The sequence below is a fragment of the Coloeus monedula genome (assembly GCF_965178545.1).
Source record: "Coloeus monedula genome assembly, chromosome: 1".
NCBI lineage: Eukaryota > Metazoa > Chordata > Aves > Passeriformes > Corvidae > Coloeus > Coloeus monedula.
This window is the reverse complement of record NC_138781.1, coordinates 63,070,477-63,096,342: the sequence shown is the minus strand read 5'-3', so window position 1 is coordinate 63,096,342 and position 25,866 is coordinate 63,070,477. Positions and strand designations below refer to the sequence as shown.

Here is a 25,866-nt window from a genome sequence, read left to right as displayed (position 1 = left end):
GGCAGCAGCTCAGCTGCTGCTTGGAATTAATGGCAGGAAATATTTAAACTTCCTTTGCTATGCCAGAGGCCCCAAACATGATACAGTGGTCGGGGGTTGGATGGCTGCTCCTGACTCATGCCAGCAATTCCACTGGTACTCAGAAGCTGCTCTTACTGCCCTGAGCAGGAGGGACCAAAGTGGTGTTAACTCAGAGGAAAATGAACTGCTGCACCTGAGTGCACTTGAGAATGAAACCGTCCAGAGCTACCTTTTTAAACTTTTTGCATGCTTATAGCCAGACACCACCATGTATCAATTACATAATAAGGCAGTGTGATCATGCATCTTTGATTGCCATTTGTACTTGAAATTCAAAGTATTAACCCCTCATATTTGGGTTCTTTACTAAAATAAATCGCTAAATTCTCTACAATGGCCAAATGTGCTCTTCCTGAGGATGCTGATATGGAGCCTGATACAGGGCACTGTGATATAAATATATTTATATGCATATATATGTGTATATCTGTGTGCATGCATGCATATATGTGCAAATGAATATATTTACTGAATGTTGCTCCTGCTGCTGCAGCTTAAAACTTGGCTGAAAAGTAAATTTATACACCAAACAGTAGTAGCAACCCATCCACTTGTTCCACTGTCAGCAAACAGTGCAGAATTGCAGAAGACCAAGCTGAAGATCAGGCCTTAATTTGAAATCTGTCACATCAGCACTGGTGAGAACTTCTGGTGATGTAGAGGAATGCTGGCTTAGAAGGAGAGTCAGAACTGGATAAAACAGATTGAAAACCTTTGTATATATTGCAGCTCATGCTGAGAACTCAGCACAAGTAAGCAAATTGAGAAACCTTGCCAAGCACAACAGAAAGCATTTGCAAAAACACAGGGGTGGCTCTTCACAGCGAGAACCTATAGAATTATTAAGGACTGTCAGAATTAGGCTCAGGCTCAGATTACACTCCTTACTGGACCTGGCCAAATGAAGCAGAATCCAACTTTGAGTAAGGCAAATCAGAGAATGCTCTGGGGGGAGGAATAGATTTATTCTGGTTTAAGAAAGTACTGAGATCTAATTAACAGGTGTCTGTTAATACAAGTTTGAAAGTCTTTTATAGGTTCACAGATATGTTTTATATATACGCATACATACATAAATATATATACACACACACCTATAATCAGAATTTTTCTCATATATATGATAGGTTGTTAACCTTAAATTTTTCATTAGACTTTCTTTACGCAAGTAATGGCAGGGTTACTGCACAGCATGAGTTATTGCATCTTCAGGGAAGTCTGTCCTTTTTATTCTCCTTTATGTCCTAGGAACTGAAAGGCAAAAAAAATCCTTTTACAAGAGCTTTTACATAGACATTTCACTGTTGCCTCATAAGATCATCTGGTCCAACCTTTTGGTGCTTCATTTTGCACCATGTCCAGTTGTATCCAGGGATTTGTTGTTATCACTGTAAAAAATGTCTTTCTTATATTGAGATGAAATGTTCACACTTTTTTCCATTAAGCAGTGCATGTACAAAGTCCATTAAAATTAAGAAAGGTTTTGGGCAATTGTTGTTCCCCCAGTTTTCAAAGTAAGCACCTTTGCTTTCTATATTGGATATACACAATTGGCCTCCCATAATGCAAATGTTGGTAGCATTGAATTTGTATGGAATTAGAACTTAAAATATAACTGAAACCTTCAGCTTCGTGGTATTAATTAGCAAAAGCTGATGTACTGCTTAATGCTAGAAGCATATCCTTTTAACTGTAGTTGTGATAACTTGAGACAAACAAACCTGCTAGGGCTTGGAAACATTTTTCTCAGAGAGTTTTTGTTTGTTTATGGGCTAAGAGTCTCTTTGGCTTATGCAACAAGCTCTGCAAAAGTTTGCAAGCGCAGAGAGGGCTGGGAGAGAGCACAAAACAAGCAGTGCCTAAACATGTACATGGGAGGCAGAATGCCTTAGCAGTGGTAGGTGGCAGCCACTCTTAGGAGGTGACAGTTATCTGCAGTTGTCACCTTCATTACTGCTCCATATGGAGCAGCTGGAGCCACTCTCTCACTGTATAAAAGCACCAGTTCAGACAATTTGCAGGAAGTTGCAATCAGGTCTTGCATAAGCCTGGCAGAGAAATCTTTTTTCCCCTCAATGTTACTTTTTGGGATTCAGTTGACTATGGGGTCACCTTACAGTTCAGACTTCAGATATGAAACATGCCACAGTCTTGCAGAGCATTCATGTATTTGTATTTGCTCAGGTAAATGCTCCCAGGGCTTCCTAGGAATAGAGATGGTGGGGAAAAGTTTTGAAACATTCTTTGTTATGTATAAAAGGAAGAGCTGGAAAAATGCCATAAACTCAGTAGAGATGTATAAATAACATTTAACCTTTGAATCGAGAGACATACGTACAAATCTCCAAGTGATGACAGTGGGTAAAGCACCCCAACAGCAGAGCAGGGACAGGAACTGCTGTTCCAGGTGTGACTTAATCCCCACTCACAGAGGTGACTGTCTGGGTTTTGAAAGACAGGTGTCTGCTAAGGAAGGCAGAAGCCCCCCCTTGAAGTGGCAGATATAACCCCTTTTTCCCTCCAAGTTATTATATTTTGAAATCAAGGGCCTTTAGGCAAAGATGTGGGAAATAGGAATAACAGTTCTTTACTATTATATATCTATATGTGTATAACAAGTCAAACAAACAATAACTCTGGCAGTAACAGCAAACAATCACAAACCCAGTCCCAGCCTTCTCGGCTGTCAGGCTATTTCCCCCCGGGTGCAGTTCCGCTCGCAGCCGGCAGGGGCGCTGGCGGCTCCCGGTGAGCAGGGCAGGTGCGATGGTTCCCCCGCGGCTGCAGGGGGCGCTCCGGAGCGAGCTCGGGGAGCACGCGGCAATGGTGGCCTGGGATCCCGGGAAGGGATGGGACAAAGGCTTCACAAACCCCTGGGCAGCCGATCCCGGACTCTCAGGAACAGCAGGCTGGAAACGGCAGGATAGAGCGGCAGGCTAGAGCGGCAGGGACGAACGCAAATCCCGGGTGGCAGGCGAGATGTATCCAGATGGGAGAACCCCACGGAGGCCCAGGCAGGCAGGGCGAGCAGGGCTACAGCGTAGCGAAAACTCGAAGCAGATGCAGTGGGGCAGGGCAGCCACAGCTCGGCCTCCAGCAGGGCAGGAAAAGCGGCTTTTGGGGTCCCGGCGTTGTTTCCAGCAGGAAGAGAAGAACGGCCAAAAAGAAAGAAACAGCAGCTCCTTTCTCTGCAGCTTCTCTCTCCGGACGCTCAGAGCGAACTGACCCCACACCCAGGTGCAGACAAAGGAGTAGCCAGGCCCGCCCCACTCCCTTTTTGTCTTTCTTAAGTACAGCTATTTGTCCCCTAGCAACATGCATATGGGAGAAAATTCCTTTAACAGAAAAAAAACCCCCTAAGACTAAACTAAAACCCCAACAGTGACTGTTCCTCACCTCTGAAATTCAGAGGTGCCAGCTCCTGCTGGACTCAGAACTCAGCCAGAAATCTCTTGCTTTTACTTGCTCTGGTATTTGCCCCCTGTGGCTGATCTTCTCCTGGGGGTGTACAAAGCGGCACCTCTGGCATCTCCGCTTCCATGCCACCCTGCTGGGAAGAGCCAAGCTAAGCAAACTGAAAGAGGATGGAGGCATCTCTCTGGAGCCAGTTATTGCCATTAACTCTGGTTTTCAGCAGAGAAGCAAATAATGTTTTGTACATGTTTCATCTGGGTCCTCTTATAAAAGCAACAAACAGGCTTGTGCTGCTTTGAAGTGCCCTTGTGCTGTCTCCATTCCTTCTAAGTGAACCCAGACTTCCACACAGATGGTGACAGATCATTAGCACTTTTATGGAAAACTCCTCTGAAACCTGTACCAGATTTGTCCCCCTCATGTTCAAATTTCCTAAGTTGCAATTAAGACTGGGCTTGGTTTCTTCTATTTTTTATCCTAGTTCAAGTGAATTCAAAACCCACAAGTAAATAGTTTCTTCATTCCTTTGAGGTAGCCCAAGGTCCTGAGAAAACCTAGAAAATCCTAAAGTGCTTTTGTTCATCCAGAAAAAAAGAACATAAACCCTGTACACTCTGAATGCTGGACTTTGGCTTCAGAATTTAGGATTCTGTGAAATCTCATTGGTTCTGTACATATTTAACATAACCTCTTAAAAGCTTCACTCTTTCCTAGCAAGCAATGGACACTGACATATGAATTACAGAATCACAGAATCTCTGGGCTTAAATTCTGCTTCTTCCAGATTCATCGTACAAATTCAGGCAACTTCTTTGTTAAAATTTCTCATCACAGAAAATTTTCACAAACATAAAAGTAAATTCACTGTATATTCTATTCCACAGAGGGTATGTTTTTAAAGCTCTTTACTAAGTTTTCCAGTGTGGTACAGATATATACACATACATACATACACACACACGTCTGTGTGTGTTTATGTATTTTCTTAAGACATTTATAATTGCTTTCTTTTTAGTAGCCATCAGATTTGCTTCAGCTAAATGCTAAGCAAGCTAACAGGCTACACATTGAAGAGATATTTCCTAATGACTTGGAAAAAATAAACAATCTGAATTGTTTGAAGTTTCTGGGGACATCATCTGAGCCATTTCAGTTCAAAAAGCTTTTCAAAAATGCATTTGTTCTATTTCTGTGTCCAAGTCTAAAGAATCCACATAACAAATTTCAGAAACAGATGGATTATCAACATACTCAAGTTTCTTGTTTCAAGACTTAAATGATTATGTGCATGAGTCTTTCTCAAGGTATTTGGCGAGAACACTTTCACCCTTGAGACCCCCTTGACATCTACTTGGGAACATTATCTGCGTGAGTCACACGTGGATGTAAGTGCAGTTAGTTTTAAGTGCTTATTTTGAGAGAAAAAGGAAAATATATGCAGTGTTGCTGAATTCCATAAAATTGCATGCATTGTACACAAGGACACGTGACACAAGTGTTTATTAAAATAAAAAGCTTTAATACTTTTGCATTTAAAAGATTTAGCAGAAAATAATTGTTACAAACATGCTACAACATATATCTTCAAAAGGTTTTCAGTGCTTTCTTTCAAAGTTCAGCGTTTTGGCAAAAATAAGTTTTTCTGTATATACTTCAAAACTTGGCTATCATAATACTGATATAAAATACTTCATGTAGAGTAAAGTCAGGTGCATAAAATACAATAAGTAATAAAACATACTGTTTGTATAAACATTTAAAGTATAAATTTCATTAGATAACATGCAAATACTGCAATATTTTAAATGGCACTTAAATATAGATACTGAGATTCTTTATAATTTTGCATCCAATATGAGATTCTGAAATGTACAAAACTATAAAAAGAACACATCTCTTCACTGAAGTCAGGTACTAGCATAGAGCTTGATTGTCATTTTACAAGCAGTGAACCCAATGTCCTGCAAGTCTTCCCTAGTCCAAGGAAAGACGTCTACTGAAATAGGCCCAGGGCTAGTTAGTTTTCTTCATAATAAAATATGAAAGCATATTTACATGAGAATAAACTCTTAAATTTTTGGTAAGGTAATTAAGTAGCAGCAATCTGTTTCTTCCAAAAATGATGTTTAAAATAGGTGCATGCTTTCGTTGTCACTGATATGCATCTGAATAATATAAAATTAGCATTCTTCAGTAAACTCAAAACACTGTTCAGTTCATTGCTGAAAAAGCCCTATACGATCACTTCTCCTCAAAATCATAAATCCGTAATGTCAGAGCCTTCCAGAGCATATTTATGTTTCCAAGATCCATGGGAAACAATCTAATGGTGCTGAAACAGTCATCTGACTAGTTATGACTAAGAGAATAATCTTTTCACATTATTCAAATACTTCTAGTTCTTCATTGAAAAATGTAAGTTCATAAAATCTTGCATGTTTTTTTGTTTTCTGTTTCAGTGATCAACAACTCCAAATGTCCTTCACAATATAAATGCCACAATGCTCATGCATATTTCCCAAGCAGTTATATATAATATATCAATGCTGATGACAAGGTGAATGGAAAGCTTATGAACAGGGAGTGCAGAGCAGGCACCACTTGAGCAGAAGCAGAAGAAATGCTAAATGAAACTTGTACTTGAGATGCAATTAGAGCTGACAGTGGCACGTGTGATGCTAATGTTGGGCTGTCTGAATTGATCAGGGACTCGATCTTTTCTGCTTCTTTATTGCAGGCTTCAATCTAGAGGGGGAAAAAAAGTTATTATTTCTCTTCTTACCATGTAAAAAGCCAGTGCAAAAATATTCCCATAAGCACATAAGATTTACATAATTTTGCGGAGTACTTGGAAAACACATCAGAGGTCTCATAATAGACTTTGGTACTATGAAAACTCTTGAGGAAGCCCTGAGCTATATAGAAGTTATCGTGGGGTGATGTGTTCTGAATGTTGATACCAAAAAGCCCACAGTGAATTATCACTAAAAAAAAGTGCCTCTAAAACTGAGGACTTCCTTCCTGATTGACCAACCCACTTCCTTGAAGTCTGCAACAATGGAAAAATCAAGATTTTCTCCTTACCAGGCTTTTTCTTGCAAATCATTGAAAACTGATTTTGTTTGTGGGAAAGGAAGAAAAGAATGGAAGTAACAGAACCTGAGAAACGTCAGGTTTCCATTCCCCCACTGACATGATGATAATAATAATGAATTTCTGTTAGAAAATTTATTTTTTCCACTTTACTTTCCACTGCACCCCAGAAAGGAATTTAGTAGTAAGTCTCTTTAAAAGCATCAGAAGCTGCCTCTGCTGAAGTTTAAACTTGACAAGCTTAATATCTGGAGGTCCAAAGCTTTGAAAGTTGAGGAGTGTCCAGCTCAGCAATGGGTGCCACCAATGAGGTGAGCAGTGGTGGCCTCTGATTTCAGAGTCCTCCTCCCCCCAGGAATCTGACAGCACCTGCTGCAGATGGAGTGAGGGCTGACCAGGCTGGCTGACCCGGCTGGCAAGACTTTCCTTCCTAAGTCCTGGTGACATTTTGGGCTATTTCTGCTAGAGAAGGAGACGGAAGTTGGAGCTGCAGTGGACATAAACAGGGCATGAGCAATCAAAATACCCACAGTGTTACCTGCCTGAGAAACAAGCACCATCGTAAAAAAGTGAAGCAAATCCATGCTGGGTAAATAAAATAATAACGTCATCTACCTGCAGTGGTTTGGGGTTCTGATCCACAGGAATGATGAGAATCACAATTTCGGATTCTATGCTTAAGTATCCAAACACATCACACTGTGGCACTGACACATGCAGGCGGATTTTTTCAAGTATGTCAAGTACTGTTATTGGCTTTTTATTTGTTACCTGGAAGAAAATAAAGAACTCTGTGGATGATGTGATATTATGGAAGATTCTCCTCCTCAGTTTTAGTAACATGATGTCATGCCAAAAAATGTGTTCCAGCCATTACACTACTCAGTTCAAAACTCTACTCTAAATGCTAGCAAAAGACCTAAGGGATTCAATGCTTTCAAAGCATCATTCTAAAAAATTGTCGATTCTAAAAAAACCTGAAAACTAGCCTGTCCAAAAATATAAAAAAAAAAAAAAAAAAAAGAAAAGAAAGAAAAGAAAAGAAAAAAGAAAAGAAAAAAGAAAAGAGAAAAGAAAAGAAAAGAAAAGAAAAGAAAAGAAAAGAAAAGAAAAGAAAAGAAAAGAGAAAAAATATTTACTTCTTGTATTAACCATGGTTTTGCTATGTGTTGTCCTCCACCTTTGTGGTTAATGTGTCTATGTATTACGTACCTCAAAATAGTGTAAATGGTTATGTGCTCCCATGCTGGGACACAAGGGGCAGAGCAGCCCTAGATTTATAGGACTCTAGTATTTGAAGTAGTTTTTTCTCACATGAACCAGCTGTCTGACCTAAAAAAGGCAGACATTACAACCCAGGTATTAGGGTGCTTAGTAGGTGAGAGGAGAGCAGTTATCACCAACTACTTCAATAAGACCAATACATTTCTTTAACTAGAAAGTCTTCTTCTAACAAATGAAAAATTCTTCTTCACAGTCACATGTATGAACTGAGAAGCTGCAGTAGCCACTGTGTCCCTGGTACCATTAGAGATGACAACTGGACAACATTCCAGGATGCAGTCAGGACCTAACAGACACTGTTAACTCAGCAAAATTGGTCAGCACATGCACACAGCACCTACAAACACAAAATCTGAGAGGTGAGCAGTGGAATCATAGATGCTGTTCCCATATAACTTGTCTGCACTGTTACAAGTCATATAAACTACAAACCAGAGTCTGCTTGTTTCTACCTACTCTAACTCTGTTTTGCTTTGCATTGTAATTCAAGTTATGTCCCAGATAAAGGAAAGTATAAGCAGTATAAAGAAAAACTCCAACAATCACAAATAACTACTAAAAAATAATGGCTTTTATAACATGTTAACCTTCCAGGAGAAAGTGCACAGTAACTTGACTTTTCATATACCATTTAACATTAGGCATGATTAAACTGTTTACCCTTGCAAAATTATCCAGCTTGTCTTTGTCATATAAGATTCTCAGCATTCCAGCACATAGTGGACAGCAGGCTCCTATGTGAATTAAAAAAATCTCATTAATAAAAACAAGTCGTCTTTTAAGTAAGCAGGAGTCAAAATTTGAATATTAACTGAGAATGAAAATAGCAAAACTACCAAAGCAAAATGTTTCAATTTGACAGCAGAATTGCACATTTTTTTAATATTGAAAACATTTATAATGCAAAATCAGTCACCTTTCAACACACATATACTACGATTAGCATGAAGCAACAAGATGAATTTTCTTTCCTTTTAAGACCCTTCCTTCATTACTGTAAGCTTAAAAACTGGAGGCACTGTGTGTACCACAAGCCAAGATTTTGTATGAATGCATGCATATTAACTACAGAAATGATGGATTTCAAGAGCTGATATAGCCAGGACATGACAGAAGCATTATGCACATTGCAAGCATTAATTTGTGCAGTTACACCATGTTGGAGCTTAGCATCTTTAGATAACAAGGCAGAAAAACTGCTTGTCTGACAGATGTCGTATTTCTACTGTTTTCCTCACCATGTCAGAAACCAAAGAGATAATATTTCAACTTTCTATCCATGCCTGTGTATTAAATTCACTCTCCAACTTATATGTAATTCACATTCACAGAGTGACTTTTACAGTACTAAATGTTATTACAAAGCATGAAAACCCTTTTTCAAAGGGGGTGAGAAATGAGAAAAATGAATAAAACTCTTTAAGAACAGAGCTTTCCTTGCTCTGTGTATTACCTGTGATTAGTTATTGTTTCATAAAGGAAGCACTTGTGAAAACAATAAAAAACTGGTTCAAACCAGCACACTGCAAAACTACTCCTGCTGTCTTCCACAGTGCTGTGAATACATCTGGTATTTTACTCTGTCTTCTAATTAAATACCGCCCTTCTGGGAACCCTGCGTTGATGACAGCTCAGCATTCCACTGTGGTATCTGTGCTGCTGCTTCCGAAAAATTACTCACCAGATTCCGAGAGGCATCCGACCCTGGACACCACAGACCTCATCTGTTTCTCCCAAACCCATCCCAGTTGCCAGTCTCTAAAGACTGAAGGAGCATGACTCCTAAAGCCAAGGCCTTTCCAATTCAGGTTTACTCATCTGAGTCCTGACAGTGGCTTGTTCTAGCCCTAAGTAGAGTCACTATTCGTGCTTTCTCTTAGTGTAACATTTTAAAGCCTAGGTTTTGTTCCAAGTATCGCCCAGTTTATACTCAGGGCCTGGAGACTCTCCCCTCTCTGCAGTGAGCTTCCCCACCTGGCGCAATGACGGGCTTGCAGCCCGTGGCAGAGAGCTGGGGACACTTGACGAAGGCGCACTCGGAGTGGAAGCCATAGTCGGAGAGCACGCCCACGGCCTGGCAGGGCCCGTGGTAGTCCACGGCCACGCGGTCGGAGTAGGCGGCACAGACGCTGCCGTAGGTCTCCCCGTTGTGCCCACACACAGGCTCCACCGACCTGCAGAATGGCTGAAACACACACAATGCTTGTTGTATCAATTCAGCCGTGCTGCCGGAATGTCAGAGCAGTTTCAACATGAGGAAAACCAAAGTTCATGGGAATTCACTGCTAATATTGTCCAATGTTTGAAAAAGGAGGAAATCCAGAGGAAATAACCTGCGAGTTTATGAACAGGCCATAAATGAAAAGGGTAAGTACTTCAAAAAGGTGAGAGAGTCTGAGAAATGTACAATAAAACATGTTTCAGAAACCAACAACTTTTGTTCTGTGCTAATGCTTAAATAAAAGGACCATATTTAAATCAACTTATTAAATCAATGAAAATCATTGTAATTTCACTATACCTTAAAATATTCTATTAATAAAATTAATTTTTTAACAACTCATTAGTAAATTATTAATTCATCTTAGTGTGGTTTTGTGTGCTTAAAATTTAGTGTGCATGCACATGTATATCTAACACATTATTATATATTTTTATATATTACTTATTTACCTGTATTACTTACATTTGTGTATGTGTTATTGTAAGGTGACAGAAGCAGCTTGTCTAACACCACCGTAGAGAGCGGTGGGATGGAAAAACTAAACCTAATCCTAATCCTTCTCAAGGATTAATATGAAGACTAATCCAATGCAGACTCACTAGGAAAGTATTACAGACTGCCTAGTCTATAAATAGATCCTGAGCAATGAACTTGGTAAACCTGGGGCACAATCACACAAAAAGCTATAGGCTTTCTATGGCTGGGCATAATTTTATATTTAGGCATGTTAAAATTGGTAAGAATTAGCATTTAAGTAACCAAGGAACTGCACTAATTACTGCAAACACACCTTAGCGCAAGCTTTAATAGCATATATAGGAAGATATAAATATCAAGAGTATGACCCCAAAGAAAGCATAAGTAGAGCTTTTGATTGGTTTTGAGACAACTGTTAACTAAAGCAGAGAAACACTTAACAAAATTCTGAAGATTGTGAGAGTATTTTTTATACTAGTTAAAATTAAAATTTTAAATGACTACTTTCTATTAGAACATTTTATAAGCTATAAACCTCAAACAGAATACTTCAAAAAGACCTAAGCAAATGAACAATATTGAAAAGAAGAAAAATAAAAATTGTTAAGTTGAACACCAAGGAACAAAAAAGATTTGACATTCATTGCTAGAACCACTTCCTACCTGGCATGGTCCTCGGTATGCTAAACTTTTTCCTTTTTGGTACAAAGTACACAAGTTAGTGTATTCCACATTGTCTGTGTCACAAACAGGATCCCGTGTCTGGTCACAATTTAACTGCCTTGGCACACATTCATGCTGGCTACATTCGAACTTCTCAAAACTGGTCAAGCAAACTTGTTTCTTTGGTATGCACCTGCAGAAAGTAATAATAATTTCATATCGTGTCATAGGATTTATTTAAGTCTTAAAATACTCAGGGAAAATATTTACAGTGAAATTTTCTCCAGTGTTTTAGAGCTAACTGTGGTTCAGCAGAGCTGCAGGAAATACAAATGATGAAACACTCTGAATAGGCCCAGTTCAGGTCTCATCACAAACCTGGAACAGTTTCACACCACATTTACTCGATGTGTGTGAACACAACTACAGTTACCACTAACATTTATCTTTTACCAAGTATTTTTCAAGGGATTATTGAGAAAGGCTTGGATAAACTTCTTACCTACTCCCACACTTCATTTTGTAAATGAATATTAAGAACAGCTAGGCTAGAGAAAATATGGAAACAGTGAGCAAGAGGAAAAGATTGTATTGCAGAGGTCTAGTCTCTCCCTTCTCTGAGAAAGGAGTGAAAACAAGACCTACAAGATTATATGGTTTCAATTACAAATATCTAATTGGATTCTAGCTTTGTAGGTTCAAAATATTGGACAACATCCCATCTAGGGGATGACTGCAAACAAACAGAAAAATCTCACATACACACTTCCTTGGCATCGATTCCTTCGCAGCCTTCACAGACAAGTACAGATAGAAATTCTTTCCCCTTTGTGTTAAACATGGACCTTCCATGACCTTATCTGCAAAACATCTGGCATTGGCCCTGCAAGGCCTCCCTCTGCTAGAGAAATGCCAGCCTATGCAGTCTGATGAACAGCCTGATGAAAGGTCTCATGGCCTTTTTGGACAACCCCCTCCTCCTATAAATGACAGCAGTGCTGCTACCACTGGATTATGCACAATGTGTCCTTATTCTCTCTAAGAGCTGCGCTCCCATGCGTTACAGATATGCCTTTAATACTAGGGCAGGCTCGGAAATTCTGAGATTTAAACCCTTCACAAGTGGAATGTAAGATCCTAAACAGATTCCAAGTGCATCAGGGGCATTTTCAGATGAGCATGTTCAATTTGAGCTATACTATCAAACTGACCCAGAAAAATGTATTGTGTACAGTCCTTTACTGAAACTACAAGTTGAGGTTCTGAGCATAATGGTATTTTGAAAAACGGGAAAGCCTCTCTGTACTCTCCAAATTTCAAACAAAAAGTAAAAAATACTTATCCACAATGCAGCTTTGAAATTCCAATTTTGAATGCCATAATGGCTGTTACAGCTACAAAACTACAGTGTTTTCTCAGTATTTTTCTGCATCATGGCATTTTAAGTACAGAAAAAGGAAAACACCCTAAAACCGCTACAATCAGCTTTCATGAAAGTGCAATATTACACAACTTATTTTGATGGCTTTCTTTCAAAACAGAAAAATGCAGTAATTCAAAGGAGACTGCAGTATTGCACAACACTGAGAAAATTGAAGACAGAGACCAATATTGTGAGCCACAGACTTTGATCTCTGTAAGAAAGGTCAGATTTTCTTTTCGCCTGACATTAGTACAAAGCGTATTTTTGTTTTAATGTATTTGTCTATGCAGATTTTGCTTTTCTTGATATTGAAAATCCAGGGATTGTACAGACATAGTTTTCACAAGATTTCAGTCTAAGAAAAAAACTGGTGATTGGTATTTTCCTATTTTAGAGACAAAAAGCACAGATTATTGACTGAATAAGTAAGACTGACTCCAAGTCTTGAATTCTGATGTGGGTCTTCTTTGTAAACTGCTAAAAGAAGGTGTGAAACAAAGTAGTAAAGTGACAGTTATTGCCATTTCGACAAAATTTGCTTCTCCCACTTTTGAAAGTGTACATCAAGTCTCTTTTATAGCTGAACTGAGATCTGCATAATGAATTTAATTGACATAGCACTACAAAAATGGAACGAAAAACTGGCAGTAATTACAGTCCAATATTACTAACTATGATAAATAAAAAGCAGCTACTTCAAACAGTTATTTTTATTGGAATAGCCCCAAAGTAGAATGTTACTACAATATACAACACATTCAAAGAACACATAAATCTGCTTTATGAGTTGATGAAGCCAAAGAAAAGCTTAAAAACATATTCTGCTTTTACCTTTGATTTTTATTACAAGGGTTTGGGTTGCAAGGATCCTTGGAAATACACGATCCGAATTCAAACTGGTTGTCCTGGAGGCCAACGCAGCGAGCTATGCACGCGCTGGGATACGTGCGCCCGTTCTGGCCACAGACTGGGACAAACTGGTCCACACAGTTACAGGGCAAACCTGCAAGAGCAACACACAGAACAGGGACTGGCTGCACACTCACCTTCTATGACACAAGATACACAAAGGGTCACTGAGCATCTCTGCCTTCCAGCAAAGTGCCCTTAGCCCTTTCCTCCCACCTGTCATTCATTTAGCAATGCTGGAGCACACAGGCACTTACAAGGAGCAGGAAGGGAAGTTTGTGTCTGGCCTCTTTGCTCATTCTACTCAGCTTTCTTTTCCCCTGAACTCCTTATCTCTCATCCCCAGTGTACCCTGTCTCTACTTATTTTTACGTACTACATGCGGTTTTATTTTTCAGTACTGATTTTCTTTTTTAAAGTATGTGCTTTTCCTGCAGTGCAGGTTGGACATGAGAAAAAGAAATAGTTAAAAAAACGTAGTAATAACAAATTATCAGGTGTTTTCCATTCATACTGTAGAAAGAATTTAGTTGATAATCCCTGCTCTAAAAATACTCAACTTACAGTTTTTCATGGTTTGCGAAGTTACCTGTAAACTTCCGACGTTCGTCCTCTGAACTGTGCTCAGTTAGACACTGACGTGTAGAACAAATCAAGTTTCCAGCAAAACAGGAACAGACATTGCAATCTATATTAAAGGACGTTCCATGGCCTTAAAATAAATTAAGTAAATACATACAATTAACGCAAATACACCAGAAGACTACATATTCATATATACTACACAGAAATTGCATTCTCATTAACTGTTTCTGTAATTTCCCTTATTCAATATATTTTCCCACTGAAACTTCCATCTTTTTTCTTTTTTTTTTTTAGATTTCAAGTTTTGCTTTATTCACTTAAAGGGAAAAAGTCTGTTCACATGTGGTTTTGATTAATTAGTTAACCTGGGAAGCAAGCACTTTGTCCTTTCAAAGCCTGTATAAATTAGGTTTTCTGTTGTATTTTTTTAAAGAACAATAAATTCTGGCTAGCATGTTTCATGTTTTCTTAAAGGTAAAGCTTTTGTAAAGACACATTCTTCTCCTAAATTAAATTTACCTAGGACTGCTAAACTTCTAGACATAGTCTCACACAAAGCACATTCGTGTTTGTCAAGAGGTAAAAGTGCCAATGCTTCATTCCAGCCCTCATTGGATTGGAATGTATTTTTTAAGTCAGTAACATTTTTACACCTGAATCTAAGAATCAAACTGCAAACTTAGGGGATTCTTCTTCAATTTAGCAACTCCAGTTCAGTTTTTTGAACTGTCCATATGACTGCCCTTCACTGTGATGTATGTTTTGTATAAAATCAATTCATGTTGGTGAGAGAGTCTGATCTATCCATAACCAAACTGGTTATCAAAGACTACCAACAAATACATAGCTCCTGAGGAAGACATAATAGTAATCATGCCTTACAAAATAAGGTAATTCCCTCTAATCTCTCTTCAAGAGATTGAGATTGAAAATTAGAATTTTTGATAAAACATTGCATAGGCACAAGGAAACCCCTCAGCACTGGAGTAATTCAGAAGAGGTGCTCAGAGACAAATGAGGGCAGAACAAGAGGGGGTGAGAAAGCCTCTGTAGCACAAGAACCTCACTACACCACAGTACTACTCAAAGGACCAAGGAATTTGCCAGCAGGGAAGAAGAGGTTAGATGGTAATGCCAAACACAGGATCTCAAGTACCCGATCTTCAGAGTACGTGACTTAGGATCCACCTGAAAACTTTACAAGGCTATTGTCTTTCACTGTCAAAGAGTGCACACAGCAACCTGTCCTTATCAGTAATCATTTCATTAGCTGGAGTCAACTCACAACACAAAAAACCCCAGCATAATTTAAAATATTCAGTGTTGTTTTCTTTATAGAGATTGGTTTTAAAAAAAACAGTCCAGATTTTATGTCCAACTGATACAGAAACCAATTAAATATAGTTATTGCAAAATGTTTACATGGTGACCATGAACTTTTAATTCTTTGTTTTCAATGCACTGCCTAACAGATTTGGAACCTAGTAATTTTTATCTTTTATTACATAAAACCTTAATCACCACAAACACTTCATGAGTCACTGGCAGATGAGAGGAACCTGTCTGGTTTTGGGGTTGTGGTAGTTTGTTTGCTTGTTTTTAAATGGACAGCACTTATTGAATACCTACAGCCGGGTAGGTATTCAACACATATTGTTGAATGGTTATCAGAACAAGTGAGGGCTGTACACTGTGCAACCATAAAATACAAATACAGCGTCAGATATTTTTGTGATTATTTTCACCAGTAGTCCGAACAACTGCAAGTTTTCTTGGATAGAATGGTCCATAAAAAGTTACAGTCACCATTTAAAACCTGTATTTGCTAACAACTGTATCTTAAAAGTATCTACTTTCTCCAGATACTTTCCACAACTGTCCACCAAATATATTGTTAATGTTAAGATGTTTTCAGTGTTCTGCTTCCATGAACAAATAGCACCAATTTTGGAAAAAAAAAAGGAAAGAAAAAAATTAATCCTTATTACCTATGCCAAATTTAACTCTACACAGAGAGCTGCCATGGTGAGGAAGACTTTAAAGAATCACAGTGTTCAATACACCTTTATCATCTTATGTTGCTTACATGTTTATTTTTAGGCATATGTTAGCCCCATTGATGAATATCTTAAACTGTAATTCTTATTTAATGTTGAGATTGTGCAAAACTTACTAGGGGATGTTTAGTGGAAGGACCAAAGATAAGGAAAAGGAGGAATTAAGACGAATCAAGCAGGAAGATGTGTAGGAAAGCAAAGGGAAGAGGGGAAAAAGGGAATGGTTCAGTGTTGACAGGCAGCTGGACAGTCTGTCTTTCTCACTGAACCCTGCACTTGATCACCACAACCTATCCTACATTTTTATCCAATCCTATTTTTAACCTTTTAAGGTGTGTGCTTCCTACTCTGAGTATGTGCATGAGTACTAACAAACCTTAAGCTGGATGAACCAATAAGTAGGGTAAGAGGTCTTTGTGCCAACCACTGGAGTGGAAACACAGACCTTGGGAGTTCATGGGTCCAGATGCCACAAGCCACTGGAAGGAAGAAAAAATACCCCCCAACAAATCCAAAACCACCCCCCCAAACCATTTGGAGCTAGTAAAGAAACCACCCCATGCTAAAAAGAAATGGTGTACTGAGAATACCCTTCACACAGGACTGTGATTGATTGAGACAGACACAGTTCAGTACCGATTTCAACAATGGAACCCCCCAGCACATGTAAGACTTAACCCAGTATTAAATATAGGGATGCAATCATCAGCTTTTGTATTTTCTGGTAAACTCTGAATTCAGACCCTCTGTGTCTTTTCACATAGCTCAAAATTCATTAGGTAAGGAGCACGTGCTGGATACATCACTGCTCTATTACTTACTTTTTCTTTGTCCTCCAACAATGCATGATTTCTGAAGGTCAACACAATGCATTTCCATACAGTTCTCCAGCAATCCACTGTGTCCACAGGTACAAATCTTGTAACACCCAACATCACCAGCTGAGGATGGAACTTGGATAAGTGTGCCCTGACGGACAATAAAATCGGAGGCTTCTCCCAGTTTGCAGCCTGCATACAAAGAAAAATTTTAGCTCGTAAGTAGTGAACACATGGGCGAGTGCCACTACTGAAATTAATTACTACTCTGACTTGCAAAAAACATAAGGTGTTCTTGAGCAGCCTTACTCTTGCCCTTAAAACAAATTCATCCATTTCACAGAGGCAACAAGTAGTAAAAATAGAAGATACTTGATCGAAACAAAGTTCTGAAGTACCTGTAAAGATGTTATTTTTGAGAAATAGACTTGAAATTCCAGTAATACTCAAATATTTTAATTTTTCAGCTCTGCAGTAGTATGAAATATGTTATATGACAAATACTACACATGCTTCACTCTCTCCAATACAGGATTTGAATTAAAGGGTCTCACAAGCAAAGCCCAGTCATTCCCCTCTCTCACATATTTTATTGTGCCTTTCTACCCTACTTGTACCTCCTAAATGAACACTGAAGGATTCTTACAAGAAGATGTGAATAGGGAATAAAGGGAGAAAAAGCAGGAAGAGTGGATTTAAAAAAGAAAGAATGGAAAAGAAAATTGTTTTTAAAATTGCAAGGAAAAATAATAAAATAAATAACAGATTGAACTAACCCTACAAGGGGTGAACTGCAACAAGCCCCCTGAAACTTTCAGCCAATAAAAAGACTGAATTAAAACACAAAAGTAACTTTCCGACCTTCAGAGGAAGCAAATTATCTCTTCGAAAGCTCTGTGTGAGCTTGTTTTCAGATGACTTTGAATGACTTTTGTGGCAAGTGAAGGCAATATAAGCTCTATAGTAATAAGGCTCAGCTTTCCAGGAAAACAAAAATATTTTGTAAGGGTCATAGAAGCATAACCAAAACAATGTCCCTAGGCTCACACAAAGAATGAGCTGAAGCCTATCCTCACTTTTAAAAGAGCCCAAGTAGAGCAGATGTATGAGTGAAGCAAAACCCAGCTTTCCTCCTTTTAATTAGGAACCACTGGGGAAACGGCTGATCAGCCACAGAACTGCTGGAAGAAAAGAGGCTCAGGGAACTGATATTACACAGCTATGGCAATGTTCTCTATCACCTCCTCTAGAAAGGAGGCTGATCCATGCAATTCAGTGTAAAAATCAGTGTTGCTCTCACTTGCTCAGTCACACACATGCTCAAGTGGTCACCAAATGCACACTTTCTGCTCTGCTTCAAGAAGCGCAGCTGACCCCTCGAGTCACTGAATGACAGCTTCTGCTTTAAAGGAAAGGGAAAAACTACCAGTGCCCAGGGCAGAACAATGAGGGGGTTGTAGAAGCTGGACATTGCAGAGCCTCACACCTCTTTTGGTAGGTTTGATCCTTGTTATTAACACCACACAACCCTGCCATTTCAAAGTTAGGTACCTGAAACTTGTTCTGCATGAGGCTCTCTCCCTAGTCAGCTCACGTTTACACACGGTGCAGAGGTTAGACAACACCAGTGTTCTAAAAGAGCAGCTCCCAAATGACCATGAATGCCTTTCTGGTGAGGTGCAACCACATTAAAGTGTCACTGAAGGGAGCAGAAGCAGAAGCACCGTTGGCTGCATGTCCAGACATGTTTGGTGGGAAGGGTTGGCCATCGGGTCAGTGGGAGGGGAGCTGTGGCACTGTGCATCTCTTGGTTCCCCTTGGTTGTATTCCTCTCTTTTTGTTATCTCCCTTTTCATCATCAGAGCCATCACAACTATTATTATTAACTTTATTTCAGTGACTAAACTGCTCCTCCCCAGGCCAGAAGGGGAAGTGAGCGAGGGCTGTGTGGTACTCAGGTGCCAGCTGGGTTAAACTGTGGCACAGCAATCCACTTTAAAACCTTCAACAACATTTCAATGACATATATTGACCAGCAAAGTCCAGTAAAGAGAAGCCCAAAAAACCTTACCTGGCACACACAAATATGGAAGACACAGCTCTCCAGACTGACATCCTTTTCTATTTACTTCACATAGCTGATTAGCTGCACATGGATTTGGATTACATGGATGTGTAACATCTTCTACAATGTTGCCTAAAGAACTTGGGCCTGAAAACAGAATATATATCATCTATACTGATTTTAATGAGGTTTAATTTTCTTCAGCAAAGCATGGCATTTCTTATGTCCAGTAAAATCATGTTTTTGACAATTCTGTGAATTTTTTTTACTTTAATTATAGATGTAGAAGGTTGATATGACCAGGTAGTTAATGTATTTCAATAGTTTAATCCTCAGTCCTGGAAATAATGACCCAGATGATCCTTCACATGCAAAATGTATTTCCTCTATCTTGTCTGCCCAATAATTTTCTTGCCACATATGCCCAATACAAGAAGGAATAGAAGCAATGAACTATGGCAACTTCAAAATTCCAATTTTCTCTAATACACTAAATAAAATGCCACAAATTAAATACAACTTTCTTTAAGAAAAAAAAAAAAAAAAAAAAAGTATTTAAAGTAATGACAAGCATTCAAAGTCTCCTGGTTTCTAATTTTGCTGCACAGGTATGTTACTACTTACTCAGGTAAGTATCCAAAGGTATACAGTTCTCCAGGTCATCTGTTGGAGACAAGAGCTCACAAATACTCTCAGCTGAGTGGCCTTCAGGGAATTTATTATGATCTCCACACTTCTTCAGTATTTCCACACAATCTGATCTACCGATAAATAAAGAGACAGAACTTCATGAAGACTACTTGAAGAAAAAAGGTCTTGTATGAAAAAGATTTCTCTCTATGTTCTCCCCTTCCCTGAATCCACAACTCTCCCGATCTGCCTCATAGCAGAGTGTTTATATATATATATATACACACACACACACACATATATATACACATATGCTATATTTTACATAGGAGGGAGGAATAAATTTGTGACACAAAGACAGAAACTACTGCTGACACTACTCCTCTTTGACTTTGGGCTTGGTGATCTTCATTTTCTGTGGCATCATATGCATGCATCTTCCAAGACCAAGCATTTCCTTGATTTACTGATGTCTAATATGGGTTGAACTCTACCTCACTACCTGCACTACTAAGTGCTCTTTTTTCTATCCAATCCCCAATTTCAAAATTTATTAAAAAAAAAAAAACCTTAATTTTTTTCAGACCTTTCTGTCAGCTGAAAGCCATCAGTAGATCCCAAAACCAAAAAGAGGAAAGGTTTAAGACACCACAGAGAGCCAAAAAACCCCTTCAATAAACCTTTTTTATCCCACTTTACAATGCAAGCATATACGTCCATCTCATTAATAGGCAAATATCTTCATTTACAGTGATGGAGATTCAAGCAATGGCAACCATGCAATTTCATATTTCCTTCCGCGTTTGCCTTGCCATGTTTTCCTAACAGAGTAAACATAGTCCTAAAGCTTTTTCATTTTCATTAAAATCCTTAGTAGAACTCTAAATTGCTTTTTGTTTTCCCCAAGTACTTACTTGCAGATAATACTTCCTCTAGATTTGCTGTGACAAGGTTTAATCTGCAGGGAACAGGCAATTGCCTTCCACATTTCTGGTTGGCATTTTTTAATATCAAGCACAGGAATATTTATGAATGGCATCTTAATACTCCCTTTTTCCCATAGCTTCATGTCATTCATGGCTCCCTGGTCTGACTGAGTATTGCAGCTTCTAAAAAGTTCTGTTGGTCTTAAAAGAAGAAGGTAAGATACAGCATGTATAAAAGAAAAAGAAAGTACCACACATTTTTCCATTTCCTAAGTCCGTAAGAATTCTACATCCTTCATATGGCTTGATTCTTGTGCTATACAAGAAATTAATCCCTCCCACACTTAAACAAGATCGGAATCAATTTGAAATCTGTTTTTGAGGAAGACAAGCTCTTTAAGACTCAAGGCTGAAACTCCCTTCTCACCTCTATCTCTTAAGATCAAATGTCACTTAAATATTTCTTACCTGAAGTTGACTTAAGAGCAAATATCTTAGATAGCCCAAATATATATGTAAATGTTTCTTGGTGAATCACTAATGCAAGTTGATTTATCATTTATATTTAGCCAGGCTTGGGATACTACTACTCATATAGAACTCACGCCACTACATACTATTTAAAAAAAAAAAAAAAAAAGCCAGTAATCTCTAACAGCTAACAAAATTTAGATTCTTTTTTAAACTCCAACTGTAACCTTGCAATTACTTTCAGACACCACTTTTAAATAATCTTGTCCTATAGAGTACAAACCCACAGAAACATCTCTGTAAGAAATGGATTCTGAAAATGAGTAACATGTAAATTTAACAAACACTTTTACCTTATTTATAACACACAACATTCCAGTAACCATGACTTACTTGTCTATACAGTAAGACAGAGGAATATGTAGAGATAATAATACACTGTGACATTTTACAAGTTCATGGGTTAACTTTTATTCTTATAAGTTTTGTTACATCTGTTGCTAAATACATTTCCAAAAGTTCATTCTAAAGAAAAACTACTTATTTTCAAATTAACTGAAACCATATTTGCAGAAAGAAAGCTACATACAATCTCAAAATAAGTCTGAAAAACATTTCATTTTATTTTTGAAATCAAAGCATAGGAATTCCTTTATAAAATATTCAGTGTCTCTCTCCTACCTGTTATTAAAATTAGTGCAGTAAGTAAGATTTCTACAGCCCAGCTGACAAGGTTCTCGTACATCTGCTAAACAGGTCAACATGGAAACTTCAACTGCATTATACTCACAAAAGCGATCAAATTCTTGCCAGCTCTGTGAATTGCCCCAGCTCGTGCTATAAAGTTTAGTGCAGAGCTCTCTGAAAACAAACAAACAAACAAATATAGAGATGAAGAAAACAAAATTAAAAGAACAACAATTCAGATATAGCCCATCACTTCTTTGCTGTTCACAATAGCCTCCAGTCACCGCAGAGGATTGTGTTAGAGCCCACAAAGTCTGCAAGGGTACCCAAAATAGCCCATTTTGCTTAAGAATGTCAGCAAAACTTTAAGGTAGTAAGACTGAAAGACTTCAGGATATAAAACTGCAATAGCCAATAAAAATGTAACAGCTGGAAAGCTGAACTTACAACTTTGAGGTGAAAACTATCCCAGCTAATTTTACTTGTAATAAATCTAAATTGACATCACAGTGAACAACTTCTAATCCCATCCTTCAGCTTCAAATCACACTTTCTCCTCCTACAGAAATGACTGTCAAACAAAAATGCATTCCTTCTTTTGCCCTGATGTTTGAAACAGGGATACTGTTTGCTGCTTTTGTTTGAGATGTTTCTTGGTGTCAGCAATACCCAGCTCACTTTGTTCACAGCAATATCCTACAAGCTACAACTGTTCCCATCCCAAGGTATGGAACGACACTGTACTATTAGATACAGTACTTTCTTGCCTATTGAAAACTTGAGAGAAGGATCCATTTTTAGAACTCATTGTCAAAGCATGGAACTAAAAGGTACTTTTATCAGCTTCCTGTGCTACCACGTTCTAAGAAATAATGTAACTCCAGGGCTCTACTACTAAACTCATTAAAGATCCAGCTGCATTCAGGAGCTGTTGTTACTGGAAACTTTGATATAAAAGGAAATAACAGCTCAAAAATGTTTGTGACTTATTTATACACATTGATGCATTTAAAATGCAATCATCATCTATTTTTAAAGTGGACAGAAAACCACCCTAGACTAAAAATGCCTCAATAATTTGCAAGCATGCAACAATTTGCTGAAAACCTTTGTTTTTCTAAATGCCAGAATAGTTAGTTCCCTTATTTAATTACTAAATAACCTAAGTTATTTTTCACTGACAAAAACCAGAAGAGCATCGTATAAGGAATACTGCTAAGGTTTTAACATGAAGCAACCAGGCACTTGAGAGTTTGTGCAGTTCATTGTCCTCATGTCTCTCTTTAGCATCTTGTTAAGACCTCTTAACCAGAGGCTGCAATATTGGCTATTATGACCACAAGTATGGTACAGGTTTAATTAAATTACTGTGTCTGCTATAGTAAGCCAGTGCTAAGTGTGAGAAAAGGTTGATTCCTATTATCAAACAGTATTTTTTAAGATACAAAGTATGGGACAGAATAGATTACCCAACAGATTACGATCTGATTACCTAAACCTGTATTTTTTCTAAGAATTCCAGAACTTTCTATTTGATGTATGTAGCAAGATTCAAGCGAAGGCCTGAAATAAGACAAATTCTTAAGTACGTTTACAATTGGAAATGAGGTTAGAGAGATACCGACCTACATGTGGAAGAATTTGCTTTGGAACAGCAATGGAGCTTAGCTCCATCAAGGCCCGTTGAAGGTGGGGGGTGCACAGTGACTCCTGGGTGAACAGATCTGGAACTCTCAAGAAAACATTGCCAAAGTGGGTCCTGAGGGAGAGGCATGGTTTTACAGCCTTCTATAAGTCCATCAACAATTTCAAGTTCGGTTTTCATTGACATAAGAATTCTTTTACAAGCAGCCTGACAGGCATAGTCTTCTGCTCTATCACAGCAATACAAACCTGTTAACAAAATAGTTAATGGTCAAGCACAAAACAACATTGAAGATGTACAACATAACAGCCCTGAGAAATAAAAGTGCTGTAAGGTGGATTCTTCTCCTCTGAAGAACCTCAAATAACATTCTCCTAAACACATACAGAAACAACTCTGGAAAAAAACTACAAAACCAATATATAAAAATAAAAAGTAAGTAAAAATCAATAAAGCACCTAAACCCAAAAGTTATCATTATATAAATTAATACAATTACAGTAGTACAATTTATACAACAGCCTTCTACAATAACACATTTTACATAAAACGTGTATGAAGTACGTTTTTAGTATCTTCTATAACTTTCAGTAAAGAAGGATTTATTTGTACTTACTGTCTGTAGGGTTTCTCATTGGATATGACTGTGTGTAGTTATTCACGCAGTGTATAAGCTGAGGGCTAATAGATGCACAGTAATTTTCAACTGCTTTAATTTGTGAAGGACCAGGAGAGGAGTCTGTCCGAAAAATTGCTTGGCAATATTCCCGGCAGTTGGTGTGGTGACCCGCATAGCTGCAACAGACTGACCCCACTGGGGAAGCAAACAAACAAACAAACAACCAACAGAAAATCTATGGGTTCCTGTGCAGAGAAAGGACGAGATGAGCATGTCTGTACAACACAAGGATGCTCAAGGAAAAAAAAAAAAAAAAAAGAAATTCTACGTGCTATTGAAATATCTCTGTCTAGAGAATGACTGGAAATATCTGTAACTAGCCAAAAAGTCAGTACTAAAGCTGCCTTGAATTCAAGTTCAAGACATGAGCAAGCCAGCTGAATCTCATTTTCAGCTGTTTTGTTCTTACTTTAGGTAACCAGACGTGTCCAATAATTGAATTATTACAGAAATACTACTAATAAACAAACAAACAAGATTAGTATCATTCAAAAAACCCAGACAGACGGTACTGTGATTCACCCAATTTTGCTGTGTTGTTAAATACATATAGTAGTTCTTGAGAACAACTTCTACTAGAATTAATTCTGAGACACTGATCTCATTTTATATAAACATATATCAGGCAACAGAACACTTGCAGGGTTCTTAAAAATTTCAACTACGCATTTAATTTTGCTACTTAGCATGCATCAAATGAACAAGCAGAAGAAAAAGATGACAGAAAGGACTAATAGAGATACACAAATTAAGAACTGATATTAACTATACTAACAGCCCGATTCCTTTATTACTTGAGTAAGGCAATTTACTCATATGGTTTTTCCTTATATGGATCTGAAATCCATGTGTTTGTGTATATGCTCACCCACAGAACCTCTTATAGTTTAGACAAAAAATGAATGATACAAAAGAAAAGCAAACCAAACTATTCGTTATATACTTACTTTCATTTCTGTTAATACAACTAAAGAGAGCATTCTGAAATCAAAACAAAAGCAGTGTTACAAGCCAGAAAACTTCAAATAAATATTTAAGTATCCAGTCATTTGTTATAATGAGCCAATAAATCTTTGGTATTATTTGCTTCTATTAGATTGCATTAAAACAAAACCACTATACAAACAGTGAAACCAGGAAATTAAAAGATCAAGGGTCACCAAAGTTCTGTGTGCACTCATAACAAAATAGATAAATATTCAAGCAAACAAGTAAATTGCAAGACTTTCCTGGACTAACTTAGAAACAGGGTAAACTGCTATAATAAAAAAAAGTCCCAACATTTTGGGACACCCTAAGGGCAATGATTTTAAAGATTCTATGTAGAAAAAAAGAATTCTGCACAGATGGATACATGCAGATAGTATATATCAACAAAAGAACTCCATGACAACAAACCTTAAAAGCTAAAGCATGCAACCAACTCCCTCAAACTGCAGCTGAAAGGCACAGCTGGGGGATTTACATGCTAAATGACAGAAGAAGGGAAACACACACACCGTGCTTGTTTGTTTCAGAGGTCTCTAATCTGCAGATCAGTCATGGAATGCTTTGGGTTGGAGGGGACCTTAAGATTCATGTACTCACAACCCCCTGCCACGGGCAGAGACACCTTCCACTAGAACAGGTTGCTCAGAGCCCCATCCAACCTGGCCTTGAACACTTTCAGGAATGGGGCATCATCCACAGCTTCTCTGGGCAACTTGTCCCAGTGCCTCACAACCCTCATCATAAA

At 38.2% G+C, this 25,866-nt stretch overlaps 1 protein-coding gene across 1 annotated transcript in view; it reads right to left on the bottom strand.

The window, feature by feature from the left end:
- Positions 1-5,847: 5,847 nt before the first annotated feature.
- The window catches only part of RECK (reversion inducing cysteine rich protein with kazal motifs), a gene marked incomplete at its 5' end in the record, with an annotated part of 44,738 nt that continues 24,719 nt past the window's right edge, over positions 5,848-25,866 (bottom strand). The window contains 15 exons of the mRNA XM_082282745.1: positions 5,848-6,240; positions 7,204-7,359; positions 8,533-8,606; positions 9,847-10,057; positions 11,237-11,429; positions 13,491-13,662; positions 14,158-14,280; positions 17,032-17,220; positions 19,100-19,240; positions 19,718-19,854; positions 20,638-20,850; positions 21,802-21,981; positions 23,433-23,700; positions 24,069-24,266; positions 25,079-25,112. Coding sequence (XP_082138871.1) covers positions 6,022-6,240; positions 7,204-7,359; positions 8,533-8,606; positions 9,847-10,057; positions 11,237-11,429; positions 13,491-13,662; positions 14,158-14,280; positions 17,032-17,220; positions 19,100-19,240; positions 19,718-19,854; positions 20,638-20,850; positions 21,802-21,981; positions 23,433-23,700; positions 24,069-24,266; positions 25,079-25,112 — 2,508 coding nt within the window. The 3' untranslated portion in view covers positions 5,848-6,021. The remainder of the gene's footprint in view (positions 6,241-7,203; positions 7,360-8,532; positions 8,607-9,846; positions 10,058-11,236; positions 11,430-13,490; positions 13,663-14,157; positions 14,281-17,031; positions 17,221-19,099; positions 19,241-19,717; positions 19,855-20,637; positions 20,851-21,801; positions 21,982-23,432; positions 23,701-24,068; positions 24,267-25,078; positions 25,113-25,866) is intronic.